General features: G+C 52.0%; 6 protein-coding genes across 6 annotated transcripts; 3 read left to right on the top strand and 3 right to left on the bottom strand.

Moving 5' to 3' along the window:
• Nucleotides 1–114: 114 nt before the first annotated feature.
• P175DRAFT_0110373 (DNA-binding ATPase) lies at nt 115–6340 on the top strand. Its single transcript, XM_040892359.1, has 3 exons — nt 115–221; nt 306–5807; nt 5857–6340. The coding sequence occupies exons 2-3, from the start codon at nt 574–576 to the stop codon at nt 6152–6154; spliced, it is 5532 nt and encodes a 1843-aa protein (XP_040748432.1). The 5' UTR covers nt 115–221; nt 306–573; the 3' UTR covers nt 6155–6340.
• Nucleotides 6341–6393: 53 nt separating this feature from the next.
• P175DRAFT_0561097 (SDR family NAD(P)-dependent oxidoreductase) lies at nt 6394–7585 on the bottom strand (the record flags this gene model as incomplete). The annotated part of the gene is made up of 4 exons (XM_040901021.1): nt 6394–6493; nt 6578–7016; nt 7128–7423; nt 7517–7585. The coding sequence occupies 4 exons, from the start codon at nt 7583–7585 to the stop codon at nt 6443–6445; spliced, it is 855 nt and encodes a 284-aa protein (XP_040748431.1). The 3' UTR covers nt 6394–6442.
• Nucleotides 7586–7872: 287 nt separating this feature from the next.
• P175DRAFT_0467401 (uncharacterized protein) lies at nt 7873–10792 on the bottom strand. Its single transcript, XM_040894939.1, has 4 exons — nt 10505–10792; nt 9661–10418; nt 9014–9197; nt 7873–8960 (listed from the first exon to the last, which is right to left on the bottom strand). The coding sequence occupies exons 1-4, from the start codon at nt 10701–10703 to the stop codon at nt 7885–7887; spliced, it is 2217 nt and encodes a 738-aa protein (XP_040748430.1). The 5' UTR covers nt 10704–10792; the 3' UTR covers nt 7873–7884.
• A 1253-nt stretch (nt 10793–12045) lies between these two features.
• On the top strand, nt 12046–14974 carry P175DRAFT_0505183 (putative CTP synthase). The gene is made up of 13 exons (XM_040898032.1): nt 12046–12143; nt 12238–12323; nt 12444–12493; nt 12553–12578; nt 12606–12608; nt 12830–12977; nt 13037–13140; nt 13193–13310; nt 13366–13450; nt 13513–13993; nt 14062–14276; nt 14348–14653; nt 14720–14974. Exons 1-13 carry the CDS (start codon nt 12119–12121, stop codon nt 14792–14794), a joined length of 1722 nt encoding a protein of 573 aa, XP_040748429.1. The 5' UTR covers nt 12046–12118; the 3' UTR covers nt 14795–14974.
• A 223-nt stretch (nt 14975–15197) lies between these two features.
• On the top strand, nt 15198–16457 carry P175DRAFT_0505182 (MYG1 family protein). Its single transcript, XM_040898031.1, has one exon. It carries the CDS (start codon nt 15582–15584, stop codon nt 16356–16358), a length of 777 nt encoding a protein of 258 aa, XP_040748428.1. The 5' UTR covers nt 15198–15581; the 3' UTR covers nt 16359–16457.
• A 206-nt stretch (nt 16458–16663) lies between these two features.
• On the bottom strand, nt 16664–20178 carry P175DRAFT_0512535 (uncharacterized protein; the record flags this gene model as incomplete). Its single annotated transcript, XM_040898686.1, has 4 exons — nt 16664–18259; nt 18825–18953; nt 19017–19961; nt 20014–20178. The coding sequence occupies 4 exons, from the start codon at nt 20176–20178 to the stop codon at nt 16664–16666; spliced, it is 2835 nt and encodes a 944-aa protein (XP_040748427.1).
• Nucleotides 20179–20235: the final 57 nt, after the last annotated feature.

Below are 20235 nucleotides of genomic sequence, written 5' to 3'. Positions count from 1 at the left end.
TCTCTCTCTTATTATACATTACATTACCGCTTACTTACCATTACTAGTAATCCTAATCTCCCCTTGAGTCGGCGCGCGTCTACAGTTGCCTCACTTTTTTTGCTTTCTTTGCTTCAATACCCCACGTTTGCTTTCTTTTTCTTTTCTTTCCTTCTGATTTATTTGATTTAATCCCTCCCTGTACCCCTTCAAAAATAACTCACGACCAGCATGACCTCCAGGTAAGTTTTTGTTCCCGCTCCCTCCCGGTATTGTTTTTTTTTTTTTTGGTTACGATAAAAACATGACGCTAACTGTCACGCTAGACTAGATCGTCTCGTCACGTGAGTGTACCTATCATGCATCTTTATTTACCTGCTGGGTTGTACCTGGGTATGGAGGAAGTAGCTGGTTACTGATCGCTAGGGCAGATTACTCGAGACAGGCAGCACTCCTCTTATTCGAAATACCGCCGCTCAGCAGCTGGCCGATGTTCAGAAGCAACATCCTGATGAGCTCTTTAACCTCCTAGGTCGCATTCTCCCCTACCTCAGGTCGAAATCATGGGATACCAGGACAGCCGCCGCCAAGGCTATGGGCCTCATTGTCACAAATGCAGACATATTCGATCCCAATGAAGACGATGGTCACGATATCAAGAAGCCCGAGGAAGATGACATCGATGTTCAAATCAAGTCGGAAGAGGAACAGGCTGCGTCCGCGGACGACCAACTGCTGCGCCTGGAAACGTTGGATATCACAGCCGTCCTAAAGCATGGAAAGAGGCTGTTGGGCAGCGGGGGGAAAGACTACGAGTATTTATTGGCTGGCATGGACCCAGCCGCCCGGCTACAGCACCAGAAGAAGACGTTAGCCGCACGACTGGGGCTCGCAGGGGAGTACGTCGAGGAGGATTGGATCGATGACGCCGATCTGGTGCTAAAACAGACCCCGGGCTCGAAAGAGAAGCTGGCCACCATTTTTTCCTCAAAGGAGAACCATCATCTCCATTCCACAGCCCAGCAACCCCTTCCATCGCCTAGCGAACCCGCGAATGGCGAAGAGCCGGGCCTGAGTAAGCGACAGCTCAATCAACTAAAGCGCAAAAATAAACAGAGTGCCAAGATGGGTGCGAATAAAGTACGAGTGGTCGACCTGTCCGCACGTAGGACATCGGAGAATGTCACCACGCCGTCTGCCGGCACTCCTCATCCTATCAAAACAGAGAATGGAGAAGGGCGGAATGGTGACGCAAAAGCAGACTATTTTTCCCTTGATAGGCCCGCGGGCGAGGATGATGACTCCAAGATAGTGTCCGAGTTTAAGGGCGAATCTGTTCCCGAGAGGCCTTTCATTCAGCCCGAACTCCTTGATGATGGACCCAGCCTTGCGTGGCCGTATGAGCCCATGTGCGAATTTCTCATGGTGGATATTTTTGATCCTAACTGGGAGGTTCGACACGGTGCAGCGATGGCCCTTCGCGAGGTTATTCGTGTTCAAGGTGCTGGAGCTGGACGCTTACATGGGAAAACTAGAGCCGAAAATGACGCTTTGAATCGAACGTGGTTGGATGATCTTGCCTGTCGTCTCCTTTGTGTTCTCATGTTGGATCGTTTTGGGGACTACATTTCTGATAATGTTGTTGCCCCCATTCGTGAAACCGTCGGTCAGACACTCGGTGCCCTGTTATCCCAACTCCCCTCGCGATCCGTCATCGCCGTCTACAGGTGTCTTTACAGGATTATCATGCAAACAGATCTGGATCTTGACCGCCCAATTTGGGAGGTTTGCCACGGCGGCATGATTGGTCTTCGATACTTGGTGGCCGTACGCAAGGACCTGCTCGTCAAGGACTCGAACCTCATGGACGGTGTTTTGGAGGCAGTGATGAAGGGCTTGGGTGACTACGATGACGACGTACGGGCCGTGAGTGCTGCAACCCTAGTGCCGATCGCTGAGGAATTTGTCAATTCACGACAAGCCACTTTGGGCACCCTGATGAACATCGTTTGGGACTGTCTTTCGAACCTTCAAGATGATCTTAGTGCCAGCACCGGATCTGTTATGGATCTCCTCGCGAAACTGTGCACGTTCCAGCAAGTCCTCAATGCTATGAAGGAGAATGCCGCTGTAGATCCGGAATCATCATTCGGGAACCTTGTCCCTCGTCTTTACCCATTCCTGCGACATACTATCACGAGTGTGCGATCAGCAGTACTTCGGGCGCTCTTAACATTCCTACAGCTTGAAGGTGAGGGTACCAATGATTGGGTAAATGGCAAAGCTCTACGGTTGATCTTCCAAAACTTGTTAGTAGAGCGGAACGAGGGTGTTCTCAAGGTATCTCTCCAAGTCTGGGCTGAGTTACTCAAAGCTTTGGAGCATCGGGGATCGTTCAACCCGGATACCGATTTGTCCAGCCATATCACACCTCTGATCACTTTGAGCATCGCACCCTTCGGCGTTCCCCGGTATCCTATTCCTATGAATGCTTCACTCTTCATTAAGCCATCTGGCGTACCCTACCCTACGAGTGCATCGATCCCAGCTAGATCATCACCAACCTCGGCAGTTGCAACCGTTGATGGGCCCAAAAAGCGCGGGCGTAAAGCCGAGAAAAAAGAAGCTCCTCCTCCACCTTCCGCCCATAATGTTGACGGGCATATGCTCCAGGGCGATATTGATCTGGTAGGTGTTGATACCATGTTGAGATCCAAGATATATGCCGCCAAGGCGCTGGGTCAACTTCTTTCCTTCTGGGACAGGAACAAACTCGCCAGCCTTTGGGAACCAATTTTGGAAGGCGTCGTCCACCCTGCCTCCTCGTCGCAGCTTTCCTCAGCCATGATTGTGGAGGAGTATGCCAAGTTTGCTGGAGCAAAGGGCAAATACACCACTTCTCTGTGTGATAAGCTCAGAGTCATTCTCGAAGAGGACCGTCCCATGTGGTATAGTGACATTGCATGCTACTTGCAGGTTGCCCGGGCACAATGTCACTCGCTACTAAATGCCTTCCGAGACCATGCGCATGTGCCAGGCGCGAAACTACCAACTCTGGCTGTCGTTGTTCAGGGGGAGTCCGATGCGGGCCCCAATGCCTTCTCGTTATCCGATGCCGAAAAGGTGGTTGGGCCTGACTTCGATAGGCTGAAGAAGGGCCTAGCACCTGCTCAGCGCATCACCGCTCTTCAAGTTTTGAATGACACTCGGGTTACAGCCGAAAATGCGATTGGTGAAGCAAGAGATGTCCGAGAGCAGAGAGATTTGCGGATTAAGGCTGCAGCCGCGGGGGCATTGGTTGCATTCCATGATATTCCCAAGAAGCCGGGTCTTATTATTAAGGGCATGATGGACAGCATTAAGAAGGAAGAGAATGCTGAACTTCAGCAAAGATCTGCCACCGCCGTTGCTACTTTGGTTGAACACTACACCGCTGCTTCAAAACGAGGCCCTGTCGACAAGGTTATCGGCAATTTGGTCAAATACTGTTGTGTTGACACCTCTGAAACCCCTGAATTTCACCACAATGCAAACTTGGAGCAGTCCATCTTGTCTCTTCGTAAGGAAGAAGACCGAAGAGACCATCCGGATGCCGCGAGGTTTGAGAGGGAGACAAAGGAAGCAAAAATTATGCGTCGGGGTGCGAAGGATGCTCTGGAACAATTGGCAGTCAAGTTTGGCGCAGAGCTCATGGAAAAGGTTCCCAACCTCGCATCATTGGTTGAGCGACCCCTCAAAGAAGCTCTGTCCGCAGACCTTCCTTCTACCATCCTCGACCCGGCCGATGAGTTGGGCCAGGAGGTTGTTGATGGACTGTCCACTCTGCGAGCCTTGCTGCCCAAGTTCGACACTGGTCTGTATCCCTGGGTTGTTGACCTCATGCCTCTGATCGCCAAGGCCCTTCAGTGTCGACTCTCTGTCATCCGATATGCGGCAGCTAAGTGTTTCGCCACCATCTGTAGCGTTGTCACGGTGGAAGGCATGACTATGTTGGTGGAGAAGGTCCTGCCTACCATCAACAATGCGCTGGATGTCCATCACCGCCAAGGAGCTGTGGAGTGTATTTACCACCTTATCCATGTGATGGAAGATGGTATTTTGCCATACGTTATTTTCCTGGTCGTCCCTGTGCTCGGAAGAATGAGTGATTCCGATAATGATGTGAGACTGCTTGCTACAACCTCATTCGCTACCTTGGTCAAGCTTGTTCCCCTGGAAGCTGGTATTCCAGACCCACCTGGTCTATCGGAGGAGTTGCTGAAAGGACGTGATCGGGAGCGGAAGTTCATGTCACAGATGTTGGATTCGCGGAAAGTCGAGGAGTTTCAGCTGCCCGTCGCTATTAAGGCGGAGCTTCGGCCGTATCAGCAAGAAGGTGTCAACTGGCTCGCATTCCTTAACCGCTACAATCTCCACGGCATTCTCTGTGATGACATGGGCCTTGGTAAGACTCTCCAGACAATTTGCATTGTGGCCAGTGATCATCATCTGCGAGCGGAAGAGTTCGCCCGCACTCAGGCTCTGGAGGTGCGAAAGCTCCCGTCCTTGATTGTTTGCCCTCCATCCCTCTCTGGCCATTGGCAGCAGGAGGTGAAACAGTATGCGCCGTTCCTCAACTGTGTCGCTTATGTTGGGCCACCCGCGGAACGCTCGAAGCTGCAGAATGCCCTAGCCGGTGCTGACATTGTTGTGACGTCCTACGATATCTGCCGAAACGACAACGACTTCCTCAGATCCATCAATTGGAACTATTGTGTTCTAGACGAGGGTCACCTTATCAAGAACCCCAAGGCAAAGGTTACTATTGCGGTCAAGCGGATCATCAGCAACCACCGCCTGATCCTCTCTGGCACTCCTATTCAAAACAATGTCCTCGAACTGTGGTCCTTGTTTGACTTCCTGATGCCTGGTTTCCTTGGCACGGAAAAGGTCTTTCTGGACCGTTTCGCGAAGCCGATCGCCGCGAGCCGTTTCAGCAAGTCGTCATCGAAAGAACAGGAGGCTGGCGCCCTGGCAATCGAGGCTTTACATAAGCAGGTGCTTCCTTTCTTGCTGCGCCGCCTCAAGGAAGAGGTCTTGAACGACCTGCCACCGAAGATCATTCAGAACTATTACTGTGATCCCAGTGAGCTCCAAAGGAAGCTGTTTGAAGACTTTACGAAGAAAGAGCAGAAGGCGCTCCAGGAGAAGATGGGAAGTTCGGAAAAAACAGACAAGGAACATATCTTCCAAGCTCTGCAATACATGCGTCGTCTGTGCAATTCCCCCGCTCTTGTCGTCAAGGAAGGACACAAGCAGTATGCCGAGGTCCAGCAGTACCTGCAGGCTAAGAACTCGCAGATCCGAGATGTGTCGCATGCACCTAAGCTTAGTGCTTTGCGCGATCTGCTTCTAGACTGTGGAATTGGTATCGACCCACCAAGTGACGGGGACCTCGCCACTGGCGCTAGCTATGTGAGCCCCCACCGAGCTCTGATCTTTTGTCAGATGAAGGAAATGCTTGATATTGTGCAAACCGAGGTTTTGCGGAAACTTCTTCCTTCCGTCCAGTATCTTCGTCTGGATGGCAGTGTTGAAGCAACCAAACGTCAAGATATTGTCAATCGATTCAATTCGGATCCAAGTTACGATGTCTTGCTGTTGACTACGAGCGTTGGCGGACTGGGTCTGAATCTAACAGGTGCTGATACCGTCATCTTTGTGGAACACGACTGGAACCCGCAGAAGGATATTCAAGCTATGGACCGAGCACATCGTATTGGTCAGAAGAAGGTGGTCAATGTCTATCGCTTGATTACACGGGGAACTTTGGAGGAGAAGATCTTGAGGTAAGTTTGTTGTCTAGGGTTGGATGTAGCAGATGCTAACATTTCTCAGTCTGCAACGATTCAAGATCGACGTCGCATCCACTGTTGTCAATCAGCAAAACGCAGGATTGAACACGATGGACACCGATCAACTTCTGGATCTCTTTAATCTTGGTGAAACAGCCGAGAACGCAGAGAAGCCCTCGGAACACGCCGCAGGCAATGAAGTTGACATGGTGGATATCGACGGTGAAGTTAAGGAGAAGGGCAAGAAGGGATGGCTCGACGATTTGGGAGAGCTGTGGGATGATCGTCAGTACCAGGAAGAGTACAATCTGGATTCTTTCTTGTCCACTATGAAGGGGTGATTGATATATTTTTTTTTTTTACCTTTCCATGCGGTCTTGCACCTGGACTAGATAGATGGCTGGGTTTTGTCTTCTTTTTCTCTGGCGGTTTCCGGCTTGGAGTTTGGCTGGTGGATTTCTTCTGCCTTGATGATTATTATTGACGAAATGATCTGCATGGCACGAAGACCAAGGATAGAATTGGCTTGGTCGCCTTTACTGTATGTCTAGCATGTAATCTACTGTACACTCATCTTATTCACATGATTCATATTGCATCGTACTGTGTACGAGAGAGGGCGAGAGCGACTATTGCAGATTGACGAAGAGTCCACCATCAACGAGTAATTGCGCACCAGTCTATTTTGAGATTATAAGTATATCACCCGTCTATCAAAGAAAAGAAAAGAAAAGAAAAGAAAAGAAAAGAAAAGAAAAACTCACCACATAACCACTCAACTCCTCACACGCCAAAAAAACCGCCGGCCCCGCCAAATCACAAGGCTGTCCCAGTCTCCCCAGCGGAATCCGCCCCTCCATATACTGCTTCTTCACGGGGTCACTCATATCCTCATCATTCAGCTGGGTGCGGATCGTCCCCGGTAGCAACGCATTACACCGGATATTGTACTTGCCGAGCGCCACCGCAGTCGACTGCATCAGGCTCAGCACGCCGGCTTTCGTGGGCGTGTAGTGCGTTTGTTGGCCCCCCCCCACGAGGGCAGAGATGGAACTTATCCCGATGATTGAGCCGCCGGGAGGAGACTGCGCGAGCGCCATTTGGCGCGCCGCGGCTTGCACGGCGTAGTATGCTCCGGTGAGGTTTGTGGCGATCGTGTGGTCGAGTAGTTTGGGGGTTACGCTTTTCCGCTCCTCGGTGGTGCTCGTATGTGAGTATATATTTCATTTCTATCGTTTCGTTTTTCTTTTCTATGTCGAGTGTAGGGGAAAAAAAAAAAGAGAGAGAGAGAGAGAGAGAGAGAAATATACGTACTCCAGAAACTCCTCAAACCTGCACACCCCCGCATTCGAAACAAAGACATCCAGTCGTCCGAACGCCTGCACTATCTGCGCGACAAACTCTCCCCCGGTCTCTGGCTTCGAGACGTCCCCTGCAACCGCTAGGAATCTCTCTTCTACCTGGGGCCTCGGCTCGGATTGTGTGGCGAGGAGGAGGAGGACCTCGGCTACGTCCCTTTGCATTGCGGCGAGGAGGGGCTCGTCTGTGCTGCTGCCCAGGTGGTTGACGGCGACTTTTGCGCCGTGCCGGAGGTACTCGAGGGCGATTGCCTTTTGGAGATATATATATATATATATATATAGGTACGGTTAAGAAGGGTCAGGTATGCTAGGTAGGTAGTATGTGTGGGTGGGGGAAAGTACCCGGCCGATTCCTGTGAGACCACCGGTAATGGCGGCGACTTTGCCGGGTAGAAGGCGGGGGAGGGACATTTTGATTATGAGTTATGGTGGCGGGTTAGGTAGATTTGAGAAGGAGAGTGAAAGTATAAGAAGAGAGAGAGAGAGAGAGAGAGAGAGAGAGAGAGAGAGAGAGAGAGAGTGAAGTTATAGTAATGGGGCTCGGGGTTTCGTGGTATTGATGGGCCGAAGTCGACCCGGTAGACGATATCAACTGCGCTTCAGTTCTTCAGAAGGGCTAATAAATTATTCATCTGCACGGACATGACATTATATATATACTGAAGAGAATAATAATATGTACAACACATCAGCACCTACGACAAACTAGTCTACCACGTAATTTCTTTCCCCGCCAGCCCCTCCACAGCCGGAATCATGGGGCGAATGGCGTATCCATAATCGCCCGCATTGGGTGTCCGCAGGAGCGTGTGAATATGGAATTTCTTGGGCGCTTCGTTATTCAAGAACACGCCCGAGTGGTGGTCGAATTCCACCAACACAACAGGATTCTGAATCCGGAAGTAGAACGGATCCTCCTCAGCGTATCCACCAATCCAGCAAAAGTGCGTCTCCGATTCAAAGCGCTTGATCTGTTCAAGTTTGAGTTGTCGTGCGCGGCCGGGGAGATACAGGAGGTATTGCTCGAGGATGGCATAGACAGTCCGTTTCTGCTCTTCGGTAAAGGAGGAAACGGGGACGCCCTCATATGGGACGATCCGATTGTCGCGGTAAGCACCGCAGACGTGGCGCTGGTCGTCGCGGTTCCAGCGTCCTGGGGGCATAGCGGGGTCGTGCATTTCTTTGTAGATCTGGGCCGTTGCTTGAGATTCAGCAGGGAGTGACTGCATTAGTTTGAGACCGAGCTCCTCCTCGACATGGAGGATCCGGGTGCCCTTGTACGGGCCTGCGTCAATTTCATTCGGTTCCGCACCTGTGAACCAGGGAGAGGCGATAATTTGGTTCCGATACAGAAAGATGTTGAGACATAGGTGGTGGCCATAAAAGGACCAGCCCCACGGCCGGGTGATGGAAGGGCGGCCAAACAGGGCGAAGTTGTAAGAGAATTCGTTCATGACCCGTGGAGATTCAACAAGTTCTCCGAGAAAGTGGTTGGTCCGCATGGCTTTCAAGGCCTTGTCGTAGCCTTCTGGGGAGAGAGTCGATTGGAGAATGGCAAGGATGGCGGTGCGGATGGATGGGGAGACTTCATCTAGACGGAGACCCTTGTCACTGAGGAGGAACTCGGGGTTTGACCAGGTGCGCCATTCAGGCGAATCAATGTGGTAACAGAGGGTGTCTTTTTGTTCGCTTGTGAGCAGGGAGAGCAGGTGTTCTGCGGGGGCGACGATGCTGTCGATGGAGATCTGTTCGTCTTGGAGTTCAAACAGGTTCGGGCGGACATTTCCTGATCCTGTTAGCTTTCTCAGGAATTTGAGATTATCCAAGCAAAAGAAATACCATCAGTAGTTACACCCTTGAAGGGCTCCTGCAGGAGCTCCCTCCAGTGCATGTACAAAGCGTGCAGCCATGGCGGATTGTGGCCGTTCTTAAAGGCATCTGCATATTCATGTGCATCCTGAGTGCGCATCTCCTGGAAACGCGGGATACCCAGGTCGGGAAGATATTTGCGATACGACATGATCTTAATCGAGGACAAAATCTAGGAAATGCCGGCAATTGAAGCGATGAATTGGAGCTGGGAAGCCCCGGGATTTCTTCTTTATCCAAGAGACGATGCTCCAGATCCCCACAATCCCCACTGTGGAGATCGGCCAACAGCTTATCCGACTTGCAATTGCAATATGCAGCTGGGATCAGGATATTTCCTGAAGGCGATTGGAAGTGGGAAAGATTGCATGATCTTGTCTTGATCTTTGCTGTTGTGGGTGTGACATGGGGAGGATCGGTCCTTTTGCAGTAAACAACAGAATCCAAGAAGATCCAATAAAGACGGAGATCATTCATTATATATACTACCAAGTGCCTAAAAGGTTGATATATCCTATTCAGATGCAAAAGTTCCAAGATTTTTTTAGGGCAATTTGCTCCTCTGTCCACTCCCACAGCGCCTTGGCCATCTCCGCATCATCTTCATAAGCGCTCACTCCCTTTACCCCAATGGGAACATAATACCCTCCATTAATCAAGCGCTCTTTCGACACAGTCGCGGCCCAGATTTGGTTTAGTGCTCCAGTACGAACACTTCGGAAGAAGTTGGCCATGACCTTGATACCAACCCGTGAGAATAGGTCAGAAGATTTAGACTGCTCATACAAGTCGCTTGCCACCGCCCCAGGATGAACAGAAACGGAGAGTATCTTTGGATATCGACGGGCAAGCTCCGCTGCGAAAAGGACATTGGCCGCTTTCGACGCCCCGTAGCACGTCACCCATCCGGTCCCCATGAGCGCTTGGGTAGATGTCATGATATCGTAGGATGGTGAACTTTGGTTAGCTAGTGAGCTCAGGGTCACGACCCGAACATCCTCGGAGCTGGACACGGTCTGCTGGAGTGTGGAGAGCAGGAGCTTTGTGAGGAGAAAATGGCCCACATGGTTTGTTCCAAAATGGATTTCAAACCCGTCTTCTGTAAGGGAGGACGGACACCCCATGATACCGGCATTAAGCACCAGAATGTCTAGACGATCGCATTCTGATTGAAATTTCTCAACCGCCGCCCGGATGGATTTGAAAGACGCTAGGTCGAGCGGGATATGTCGGATGTCCTCAGGGGATGGAAGTGTGTCTTGGATGGAGCTGATTGCATTCTGTGCCTTGGTCGCGTTTCGTGCTCCAAGGTATATCCGTGAGGGATTGTGTTGAGCGAGTTGAAGGACTGTTTCCCTGCCTAGTCCGGTGTTTCCTGGGGGTTCGAGTGAGCTGTTAGCAGAATCTGGCCCCAAGTGGGGAAAGGGGGTGTGAAGTTCCAACAGCCACGAGGGGATTTACCTCCAGTGACAAAGATGACCTTTCCTGATAGATCGGGAATATCACGACCCGGTTCGAAAGATGAACCCAGGAGGCCAGAGGTAATTTCACTGAGCGTGGGGCCAACACTGGACTGGAAATCCAAGGGGTGACGAATGGCGTGTATCATGAAGGAACTGAGGCCGATAACATCTTGGAAGGACTGGACGGGGAACGGCATGATCCTAAAAGATACCTGTACATGTATATATGATGATAATGATAATAATAATGGTGATGGCGATAACTTTCCCTTGTGCTTCCAGAGAGGTTGAAGCTCGAGGGAATTCCGAGAGATGCCGTTGCACACCTCTATTCCCAAAAGGTTGTCTCATCCCACTGTGTTTTCTCCATCGTGGAAGCACATCATCATCTACAACTACCTGGTTCGATCCCATTGACCAATCTTGATAATACTACAGGCTAGTCATGGGCGATATTGTTGATTCAAACGAGCTGATAATTATCCAAAGGCGTCCGTCCCTAATTCAACGTGTCTGAAGGGGAGATGAATAGGAGGTAGGCTCTCAGTTGTCGATGGATCATCTCCACCTACATGTCACTAACGGAAGATTAGGTCTGAGGCTGGATGATCTTGAATACATTGATCATCTTGATGCAGGTGAAATATAACTAGTGCAGTAACACACCTCAGGATTGCACCCCATCACCACTCTAAGCATCAGCTCCGACATCATCCAGCTTGTTGCGTTACCCTCTCTCAAGCTTGTCTCGAAGGACGGCCAGATATACGAACCCGCTGATGAAGATCTGAGACAGAGCTAAACAATCGTAATTTATCTAGCGCCGTCCGGAGTAAGTTTTAACTTATTACAACTCTACTCCATTCCGTTGCCGTCAAAGCTTCCAGTTCGGACTGGAGGAGCTCGAGTTCCCTTGGAGCCTTCCACATCAGCCCTTGAACGCAGTGCTCCACACCCTTCAACCTGTCACTTTGTCGCATTGATCTCGGTAAGTGGCCAAGATATTTGCGAAATAGCTCTAAACTGAGAAGAGAAGGCTAATTGGCGTCTTCGCAAAAGGGAACAGCGCTCCAGATGGCTCTGATTATATAAGCCATTTAAGGTGCTGGGACTGAACCTTATCGATCAGGTATCAGTTAGGTACCTTACAGATAACGGATGTACCCCTCACCAAAATCCAGCCCTATAGTTAGCTGGGGTAAATGTCTACAACCTTGAATACGCCCGCTACTCCTCTACAGGCATTATTATGTAGATCACTTGGTCAACCCGTCCATCTCTCCTCATTTTCCATCACGATTCATATGGATCTACTTCAAGAAACCGTGTATCTTACGGGGCAGAGTTTTTCCCTCTTCGGCGGGTGGCTCCCACCGCCCAGTCTGACTAATACAAATGCCTTCCAGAAGGAGACTAGTGGCTCAACATTTGGGCACAGTCACATGACTGATGTTTCAAACTAGGCTTAGTGCACAAGCCATGACTCTCACATGCACGAAGGGCGGCGTCACATCACATTTTTTTTTTCCCCTTCCAGCTGTTGGAGGGACTGGCCGTCGAGGATTCCCTGATACACCATCACTTCTATAAATTTTGGTCTACAAACGCCAAGATGAAGTACGTTCTGGTTTCAGGAGGTTAGTTGAAATACGAGTGTTTTTTTCCCCTTTCACGCACACTCAGCTGGGTTGGCTTTACCTCCGGAAAGCTAACAGAAATCCCTACAACTAGGTGTTATCTCCGGTGTGGGCAAAGGCATTATTGCCTCTAGCACTGGTCTTCTGCTGAAGACCATAGGCCTCAGAGTTACAAGCATTGTATGTTCCCCTAGAGCTCAGCATTCTCTTACTGGGGAGGAAGTTGCAGAAACATCGTCTGTGTTTTAAAACCTCTACCTTAAGCAATTGCTGACTCTAGATTTTAAAATAAAAAAATAGAAAATTGATCCGTACATCAATATCGATGCTGGGACAATGTCCCCAATTGAGTGCGTGCTCGTCCTCCGATCTGTAACCGACTTTGGTCTAATGTATACTGGCTTCTCAGGCACGGCGAGGTCTACGTAACAGATGGTACGTATTCTATCAGCCAACAACAACATGCCCATATCTTGAAGGATTTGGTCCGCATGGAGAACTGGGCTCTAGTCTCCTCTTAAGACACTTCTTGAAGGTAAATCATACGTTTAAGAGTAGTGGCTGACTTTGGGCATTAGATGGGTATGTATACCTATAGAAACACTCACGATTCTTCGAGGCAACCTATTCTCCCTATCGCTGCCCTCGACCCTCCTATATCAGCCAGAGCTCTAATAAGCTGTTTAGTGGCGAGATGGACCTTGATCTCGGCAATTATGAGAGATATCTTCTCACCACACTCACCCGTGACCACAACATCACGACTGGCAAGATCTATCAACACGTCATTGAAAGAGAGCGCATTGGCCAGTATCTCGGAAAAACCGTTCAGGTGTAAGCACGATGAAAATTGGAGGATTCATTTGGTCATGATGATACTGAACAATCAACAGGGTTCCTCACATCACCAACGCCATTCAGGATTGGATTGAGCGGGTCGCCAAAATACCCGTTGACGATTCCGGGGCCGAACCCGATGTCTGCATTATTGAGCTGGGTATGTCGTATCTCACCAACTAGTGATGGTCACTGACGCGGAAAATGCAAAGGTGGTACGGTGGGAGACATTGAGAGTGCCCCATTTATCCATGCCGTCAGCCAGCTCCAGAGACGGGCTGGCAGGGGCAACTATGCGCAGATCCATGTCTCATACGTCCCTGTCCTGCCGTAAGGTTTCATATCTAATCAAAACAAGCGACATCCAAAACTGACGATGAACTAGACCAGGACCTGGAGGCGAACAAAAGACGAAGCCGACACAAAGGGCCGTTAGTGACGTCCGAAGTGCCGGCTTAAACCCAGACCTAGTACGTGACATCCTGATCCCTTTATCAGATAATGCAAACTAAATAGTCTTTGTGAAAACAAGATCGCCTGCCGTTGTGAGCAGCCGTTGGAGAAGAGTACAATCGAAAAGATTGCAAACATGTGCCAGATGGACCGAAAGCAGGTCATCGCTGTGCACAACGTGTCTACGACTTACCATGTGCCCCTCCTTCTCGAAAGGCAGAAGCTCCTAAACACCCTCAGCGACCTGCTCGATCTCACATCCGTCCAATTGCCGACCCAACGTATCGAGCAGGGCGGCAAAATGTGGAAGAATTGGGTCGATCTCGCCCATAGCCAGGACCATCTCCGCGATACGGTGTCAATCGCACTAGTGGGCAAATACACCTCTCTTCATGACGCGTACACGAGTCTGAGCAAGGCATTCGAGCATTCCGCCATGCACTGCCGCAAGAAGCTCAAGATTATCTGGGTGGATTCGTCGCATCTCGAGGACGAGACCCTGGAGGGCGCACCGGCCGAATTCCACAAGGCGTGGCACGACGTCTGCACAGCTGATGGCGGTAAGTGATTCGACGCACATGTTCAACCCCTGGTAATAGCGGGAGAGAGGATAGCTAAAACAATATAGTCTGTGTCCCTGGCGGATTCGGTACCCGAGGCACTCTAGGCATGATTAAGGCTATTACGTGGGCGCGCACAAAAAAAGTGCCGTACTTGGGAATTTGCCTCGGTATGCAGCTCGCTGTCATCGAGTATGCTCGCAACGTCCTCGGAATCGAGGACGCCGGAAGTGAGGAGCTACACCCCAACGCCAAGAACCACGCTATCGTTTATATGCCCGAGGTATTTTTTTTTTTTTTTTTTCATGGAACTTTTATAACCATGTCTTCACTGGCCACTAACAGCTCTATTAGGTGGACAAGACTAAGCTTGGCGGAACTATGCGCCTGGGCAAGCACCCCTGTATCTTCCAGCCCGGTACTGAGTGGTCGCGGCTGAGGGCGCTGTATGGCTCGGCGCCGCAGATCTTGGAGCGGCATCGTCACCGTTACGAAGTCAACCCAGAAATGGTGGACCAGATCGAGGCGGCTGGCCTCAGCTTCGTTGGCAAGGATGTCAAGGGTGAGCGCATGGAGATTGTCGAAATCCGCGACCACCCCTGGTTCGTCGGTGCACAGTATCACCCCGAATACCTTTCTCGCGTCCTACAGCCCTCAAAGGTCTGTTCTCTTTCTCTCTCTCTCCTCTCTTGTGTACTGGCAGTTACTGACTCAGATATTCAATAGACTGTGCTAGGATTCTTCGCCGCTGCTGCCGGATGCCTGGATGAAGTTACACAGACAATCAGCAAGGACGCATAGAGCTGCGTCCATGGATCCTAGGCGGTTAACCTGTGTTTAAGCTATATGCAGGGTTACATTATTTATGAGAGAGACGGTGGGCGTTAATAGGACCAAGATTTATAGAGGTAGAAATCTCTGTGCAACACAACAGATATAATAAATAAAATAGACTACTGGCATTACCATGCTGATTTACACCACTCGGTTCCACCTGGGCCTGCGCGCCCCGTATTCATAGGTCCATCACTGCACATATTCGATCAAATATTCTCTGGAGCTTTCAGTTGGGATGTAAAATCGAGTGTGCTAACTGGATTGACATATATACAAAAATGAGCCCAGTGCCGCCATGCAAACAGAGCAAACATCCCTCCATCAAACCTCAATTATTTTGGCTTCACAACTTCCGAATCTCCCAGAATTCCAGTATACATGCTACTGCGCCAATTAGTTAGAATGGCCGAGGAAACCGTCGCTAAGAAGCCCAGAATCGGGTCTCCTGTTATTGGAACACACAAGTACGTTCCTTGACTGCTCAACACTGACTTTGACTGACTGCTTTCCCAGTGGTCACTTCCACGCAGACGAAGCTCTCGCCGTCTACCTCCTGCGTCTCCTCCCGTCCTACTCGCACTCGAATCTGATCAGAACGCGCGATCCCGCTGTCCTCGGCACATGTCACACCGTCGTCGACGTTGGCGGCGAATACGACGCCGCTAACAACCGCTACGACCACCACCAGCGCACCTTCTCCACCACCTTCCCAGGATACAAGACGAAACTCTCCTCGGCCGGTCTGGTCTACATGCACTTCGGCCGGGACATCATCGCCAATCAGATGTCCGTCCCCAAGGACCACAAGGACGTCGATCTGCTCTACAACAAGATCTATGCCGATTTCATCGAAGCCATCGACGCAAACGACAACGGGATCGCCTCGTACGACCCGGAGGCCGTGGCCGCCGCTAGCATCGAGAAGCGCTTCAGGGATGGCGGCATCACCATCACCTCTGTGGTGGGCGACATGAACTATCCCGACGCGACCTCGTCCGAGGAGCCCCAGGAGGAAGATGCGCTCTTTGCCCAGGCAAGCACATTTATCGGCTCCGTCTTCTCCCGCAAGCTCCGCCATGCTTGCTCCTCGTGGCTCCCCGCTTGGAACACCGTCCAGGCGGCTTACGCATCCCGCCGTGAGGTGCATCCGTCCGGCCGGATCCTTGTCCTCCCCCAGGGCGGTGTGCCGTGGAAGGAGCATCTTTACAACTTCGAGAGGGAGGCCGCCGGTTCTGACTCGGAAGCGGAACAGGTCTACTATGTTCTCTACCCGGAGAGTGCGACGGAGGGGGCCAAGTGGCGTGTGCAGTGCGTCTCCGTGAACGAGGGGAGCTTTGTCTCGCGCAAGCCTCTCCCGGAGAGTTGGCGCGGTGTGCGTGATGCGGACCTGGATGGTGTCCTTGCGGCGGAGAGTGGCGCGCCTAAGATTCCCGAGGGTGCGGTGTTTGTGCACGCGAGTGGGTTCATCGGTGGACACCAGACTAGAGAGGGTGCTTATGCTATGGCTGTGAGATCTTTGGCGCAGTAAATTTTGATTATATATATGACTTGGGAAATAAAAAGTTACGATGCAATCAGATGACAATTCCATCATGAATAATAAACACTCAAACTTGGTAAAGAAGGGGGGTAGGTATCAAAAAGGGGTTTCTTGAGTCATTTTCAACCCTTAAATGGTCTACATTCATACTATACACATACTCGTCCTCGTACACAAAATCAATCATATATTGTTTTTATTTTTCTTTTTACAAATATATATATATATATATTTGTATGTATATATCATGGACCACATCAGGATAAACAAAAAAAAAAAAAAAAAAAGGGTACCTATTGGATAAAATCATTAATCACCTCGATAAAAGCAGCCGGCTGCTCAACCATAGGCAAATGCCCAGCCTTCGGCACAATCCTCAACTCCGCATGGCCCTTCAAATCCGCAGCCATCTGCAGCATAGTCTTGGGGAGGACACCGTCGCCCTCACCGGCAACAAACAACCCGGGGACAGTAGCGCGCGCCATGCGCTCGCGCACATCATACGCACACAGCGCGCGCAAGGCCCTCTGGAACCCGACCAGGCTATTGGCGCGCACGGCCGCCTTGACTCGCGCCGCAACCTGGGGCTGGGTCTCGTACGACTCCGGCACGAGCCATCTCCGGGTCGTGGCCTCGGCGAGCCGCTCGCCGATAATCGGGTCGTGGGATTCGGGGGCCACGGCGCCCTCGGATTCCGCGAGGGCCGCGCGGTCGGTCCAGGCCTTGCGGTTGGATTCCGGGGCGGCGCTGTTCGTGTCGCAGGCGATGAAGCGGTTCACGCGTTCCGGGTGGAGCAGGGAGGTGTTGAGGACGGTGACGCCGCCGAGGCTCACGCCGATGAGGATCGCCTTGGGGATGCGGAGCGCGTCGAGGAGCGCGATGATGTCCGAGGCGAGGAGGTCGATTGTGATCGGGGCCTCGCCGCAGTGGCTGAGGCGGCCTCGGGTGAGGTAGCGCAGGATGCGGAATTTCTGGTTCTGGGGTTGGCCGAGGAAGCCGCTCACGAAGTCGTCCCAGATCGTGTAGTCTACTAGGATGGAGTTGCTGAGGACGATCACGGGGCTGTGCGGGTCGGCGCTGCCCTCGAGGCGGTAGGGGATGTCGACGCCGTCGGGGGTGGTGATGAAGGACTCGACGGCGGCGGGGCCAGTGGCGGAAGGGAGGGTGCGGGTGCGGCCGTCGTTGGAGGACCAGGGCGCGGTGATGATGCTGTTGGTTGAGAGCTCGCGCGGCGCAGGCCCGAAGGTGTAGGCCCAGTTGTACACGCGGCGGGTCTTGCGGGTGATCATCTCGCTGATGCGCTGGCGCCAGGGGGTGTCCGTGGAGGCCTGGTGCTCGGGGCTGCCGAGGCCGTTCTGCGGACTGAACTCGTGCAGGGCGAGGAACTCGCGGGGCGCCGTGGGATCGATGGCGGCCGTGACGTAGACCCGGCTGCGGCGCCATCCGGAGACGCGAGCGAGCCTCCCGATGTGTTCCTCCTTGTACCAGCGCTTCAGCTCGTCTTCTTTGGCGGGGTCGGCGGGGAGCGTAGTGGTGTTGGAAATCAGGACGTGGCCGGGCGCGGAGGTGTCGGGCATGTTCTCCAGGGGCTGGTAATCGGCGGCTTTCTCGTCCTGGAGGAGGTCGTAGAGCTTCCGGCCGACGTCAATCTGGGCCATGATCGCCTTCTCGCGTGCGGTCTTGATGCCATCCCCACGCAGAGCCAGGTAGGGCTCGCGGGTCAGCTCGACCATGTCGGTGATATCGTACAGCGCCACCCATTCGGGCTCGAGGGCATCCACGGCGCGATACCGGAAGCCATTGGTGACAAAGGGCAAGCGTAGACGCAGCGGACCGTGTTCGGAGTTGTACCAGTCGTGAAACTGGGCAGCGGGGAGGGACGGACGAGGCTGCATCGTCACATACAAAAGGCCGGGAGTTGCCATGTTTGAGGCGGGGTTGTAGAAGAAAAATCACTGCGCTGGCTCACGAAAACAGGCTTATGGAGGGATATAGAGAAGAAAAAGAACATCCCAAAGCCATGATATGATGATGTTCTTAATATTTCTCCCATTTCCCAATCATTCTCCGGGATGTGGTTGTGGCGACGACTGCCGACCACAGCCGATTTCCAGTTCATCGGCTAAACGCTTTAACGACTTGCAGGGGAATTTCCTTCCAATGAAGTTAAGGGCTCCATTTCTTTACAAAAAAAATACTCCAAATAAACGTCCCAGGAAGGACTGCCAATGGATCTTCCATCAATTCATACGGATATATGTACAGATGCGTAGGGTTTCATATGATTGCTGGTCAAGATGCCGCTGGTATAAACGAAAGGTCGTGATTTAAAGCGACGGTCCAAAAGCCAAAAGGAAAACGTAAGGGAAAGAAAGATGAAGCTTAGTCGACGCGGTCCAATTTCTGAATCACCATGGCAGTGGCAGCTCCGCCCCCGTTGCAGATCGCAGCAACCCCATACTCGCCAGGCTGCAGCTGGTGCAGCAGCGTCACCAGGATACGGGAGCCTGAGCTGCCGAGGGCGTGTCCTAGAGAAATGGCTCCTCCGAGGGGATTGACCCGGGCGGTATGTAGACCGAGAATCTATCCAACAGTTAGGGGGAGGAAGCTCTTCATACGAACTGATGATTGGCAGGCTTGACTAACCTTCTTGTTGGCTTCAATGACAGCAGCGAATGCCTCATTGAATTCCCAAACCGCAACCTGCTCCTTGGTGATCCCAGCCCGCTCCAGGGCAATTGGGACCGCCTTCGCTGGGGCCACGGGGAAGTCCACAGGGTCAATGGCGGCATCGGCGGAAGACACAATGCGGGCAAGAGCACGCTTGCCAGCCCCAAACTCGCGCGCAATGTCCTTACTACCCAGAACTAGGGCTGATGCGCCGTCGTTCATAGTGGAGGCGTTGCCAGCGGTCACAGTACCGGTACCGTCTCTCAAAAAGGCCGGCTTCAGGCTCTTCAACTTGTCGACTCGCAAGTTCTCGTATCCCTCGTCACGCTCAATCACGGCCTCACCCTTCTTGCTCTTCACGGTCACCGGGGCAATCTCTTCCGCGAACTTATTTTCGCTCCATGCCTGCTGTGCTCGCTGGTAGGATGAGATCGCATACGCATCCTGGGCTTCTCTGGAGATTTCGTACTTCTTGGCCGTGGTTTCGGCACAGATTCCCATATGGAACTGATTGTAGACATCCCACAACCCATCCTTGATGAGTCCATCCTCCAGCTTGATCTCTCCGAAGGGCGGGAGCTGACTAGAACGGGGGAGGTAGTATGGCACCCGGGACATGTTCTCCATTCCTCCAGCAATCTGGGCCTCAGCAAGGCCGAGCTGAATGTTCTGGGCAGCGAGCGCCACAGCCTTGAGACCAGAAGCACAGACCTTGTTGACTGTCACCGACTCGACTGTGGGAGACAATCCCGCGAAGATAGAAGCCTGGCGAGCGGGGGCCTGACCGACTGAGCCCTGGAGCACATTTCCCATATACACATCGGTGATCTTCTCAACGGGAACCCCGGATTTCTCCACAGCGGACTTGATGGCGACGGCACCGAGCTGGGGTGCAGACACTGACACGAAGGAGCCATTAAACTAATCAGGGTTATCAGCAGAAAGCGCCCGGAAACAACAAGTAGGGATGAACCTTTGCAGTAGGGGTTCGAGCAGCGCTCAGAATGTAGGCATCCTGGATCTCCTTGAGCACAGGGCGGGCAACACTGAATGGCCTTGGATAGTGACGAGATGCGGAGAGAGCTGCGCGCTTGGTAAAGACGCGGGCAGTAAGCCCTGTTGAGACTGTGAAGGCCATACTTGGGCAACTGCAGCAATGAACTCCTTTCAGATTCCTCCTCAGGTTGGATGAAAG

The sequence above is a fragment of the Aspergillus ochraceoroseus genome (assembly GCF_002846915.1).
Source record: "Aspergillus ochraceoroseus IBT 24754 chromosome Unknown P175scaffold_12, whole genome shotgun sequence".
Taxonomy (NCBI): domain Eukaryota; kingdom Fungi; phylum Ascomycota; class Eurotiomycetes; order Eurotiales; family Aspergillaceae; genus Aspergillus; species Aspergillus ochraceoroseus.
Note: the sequence above shows the minus strand (reverse complement) of the source record. Positions and strands in the feature narration are given on the sequence as shown.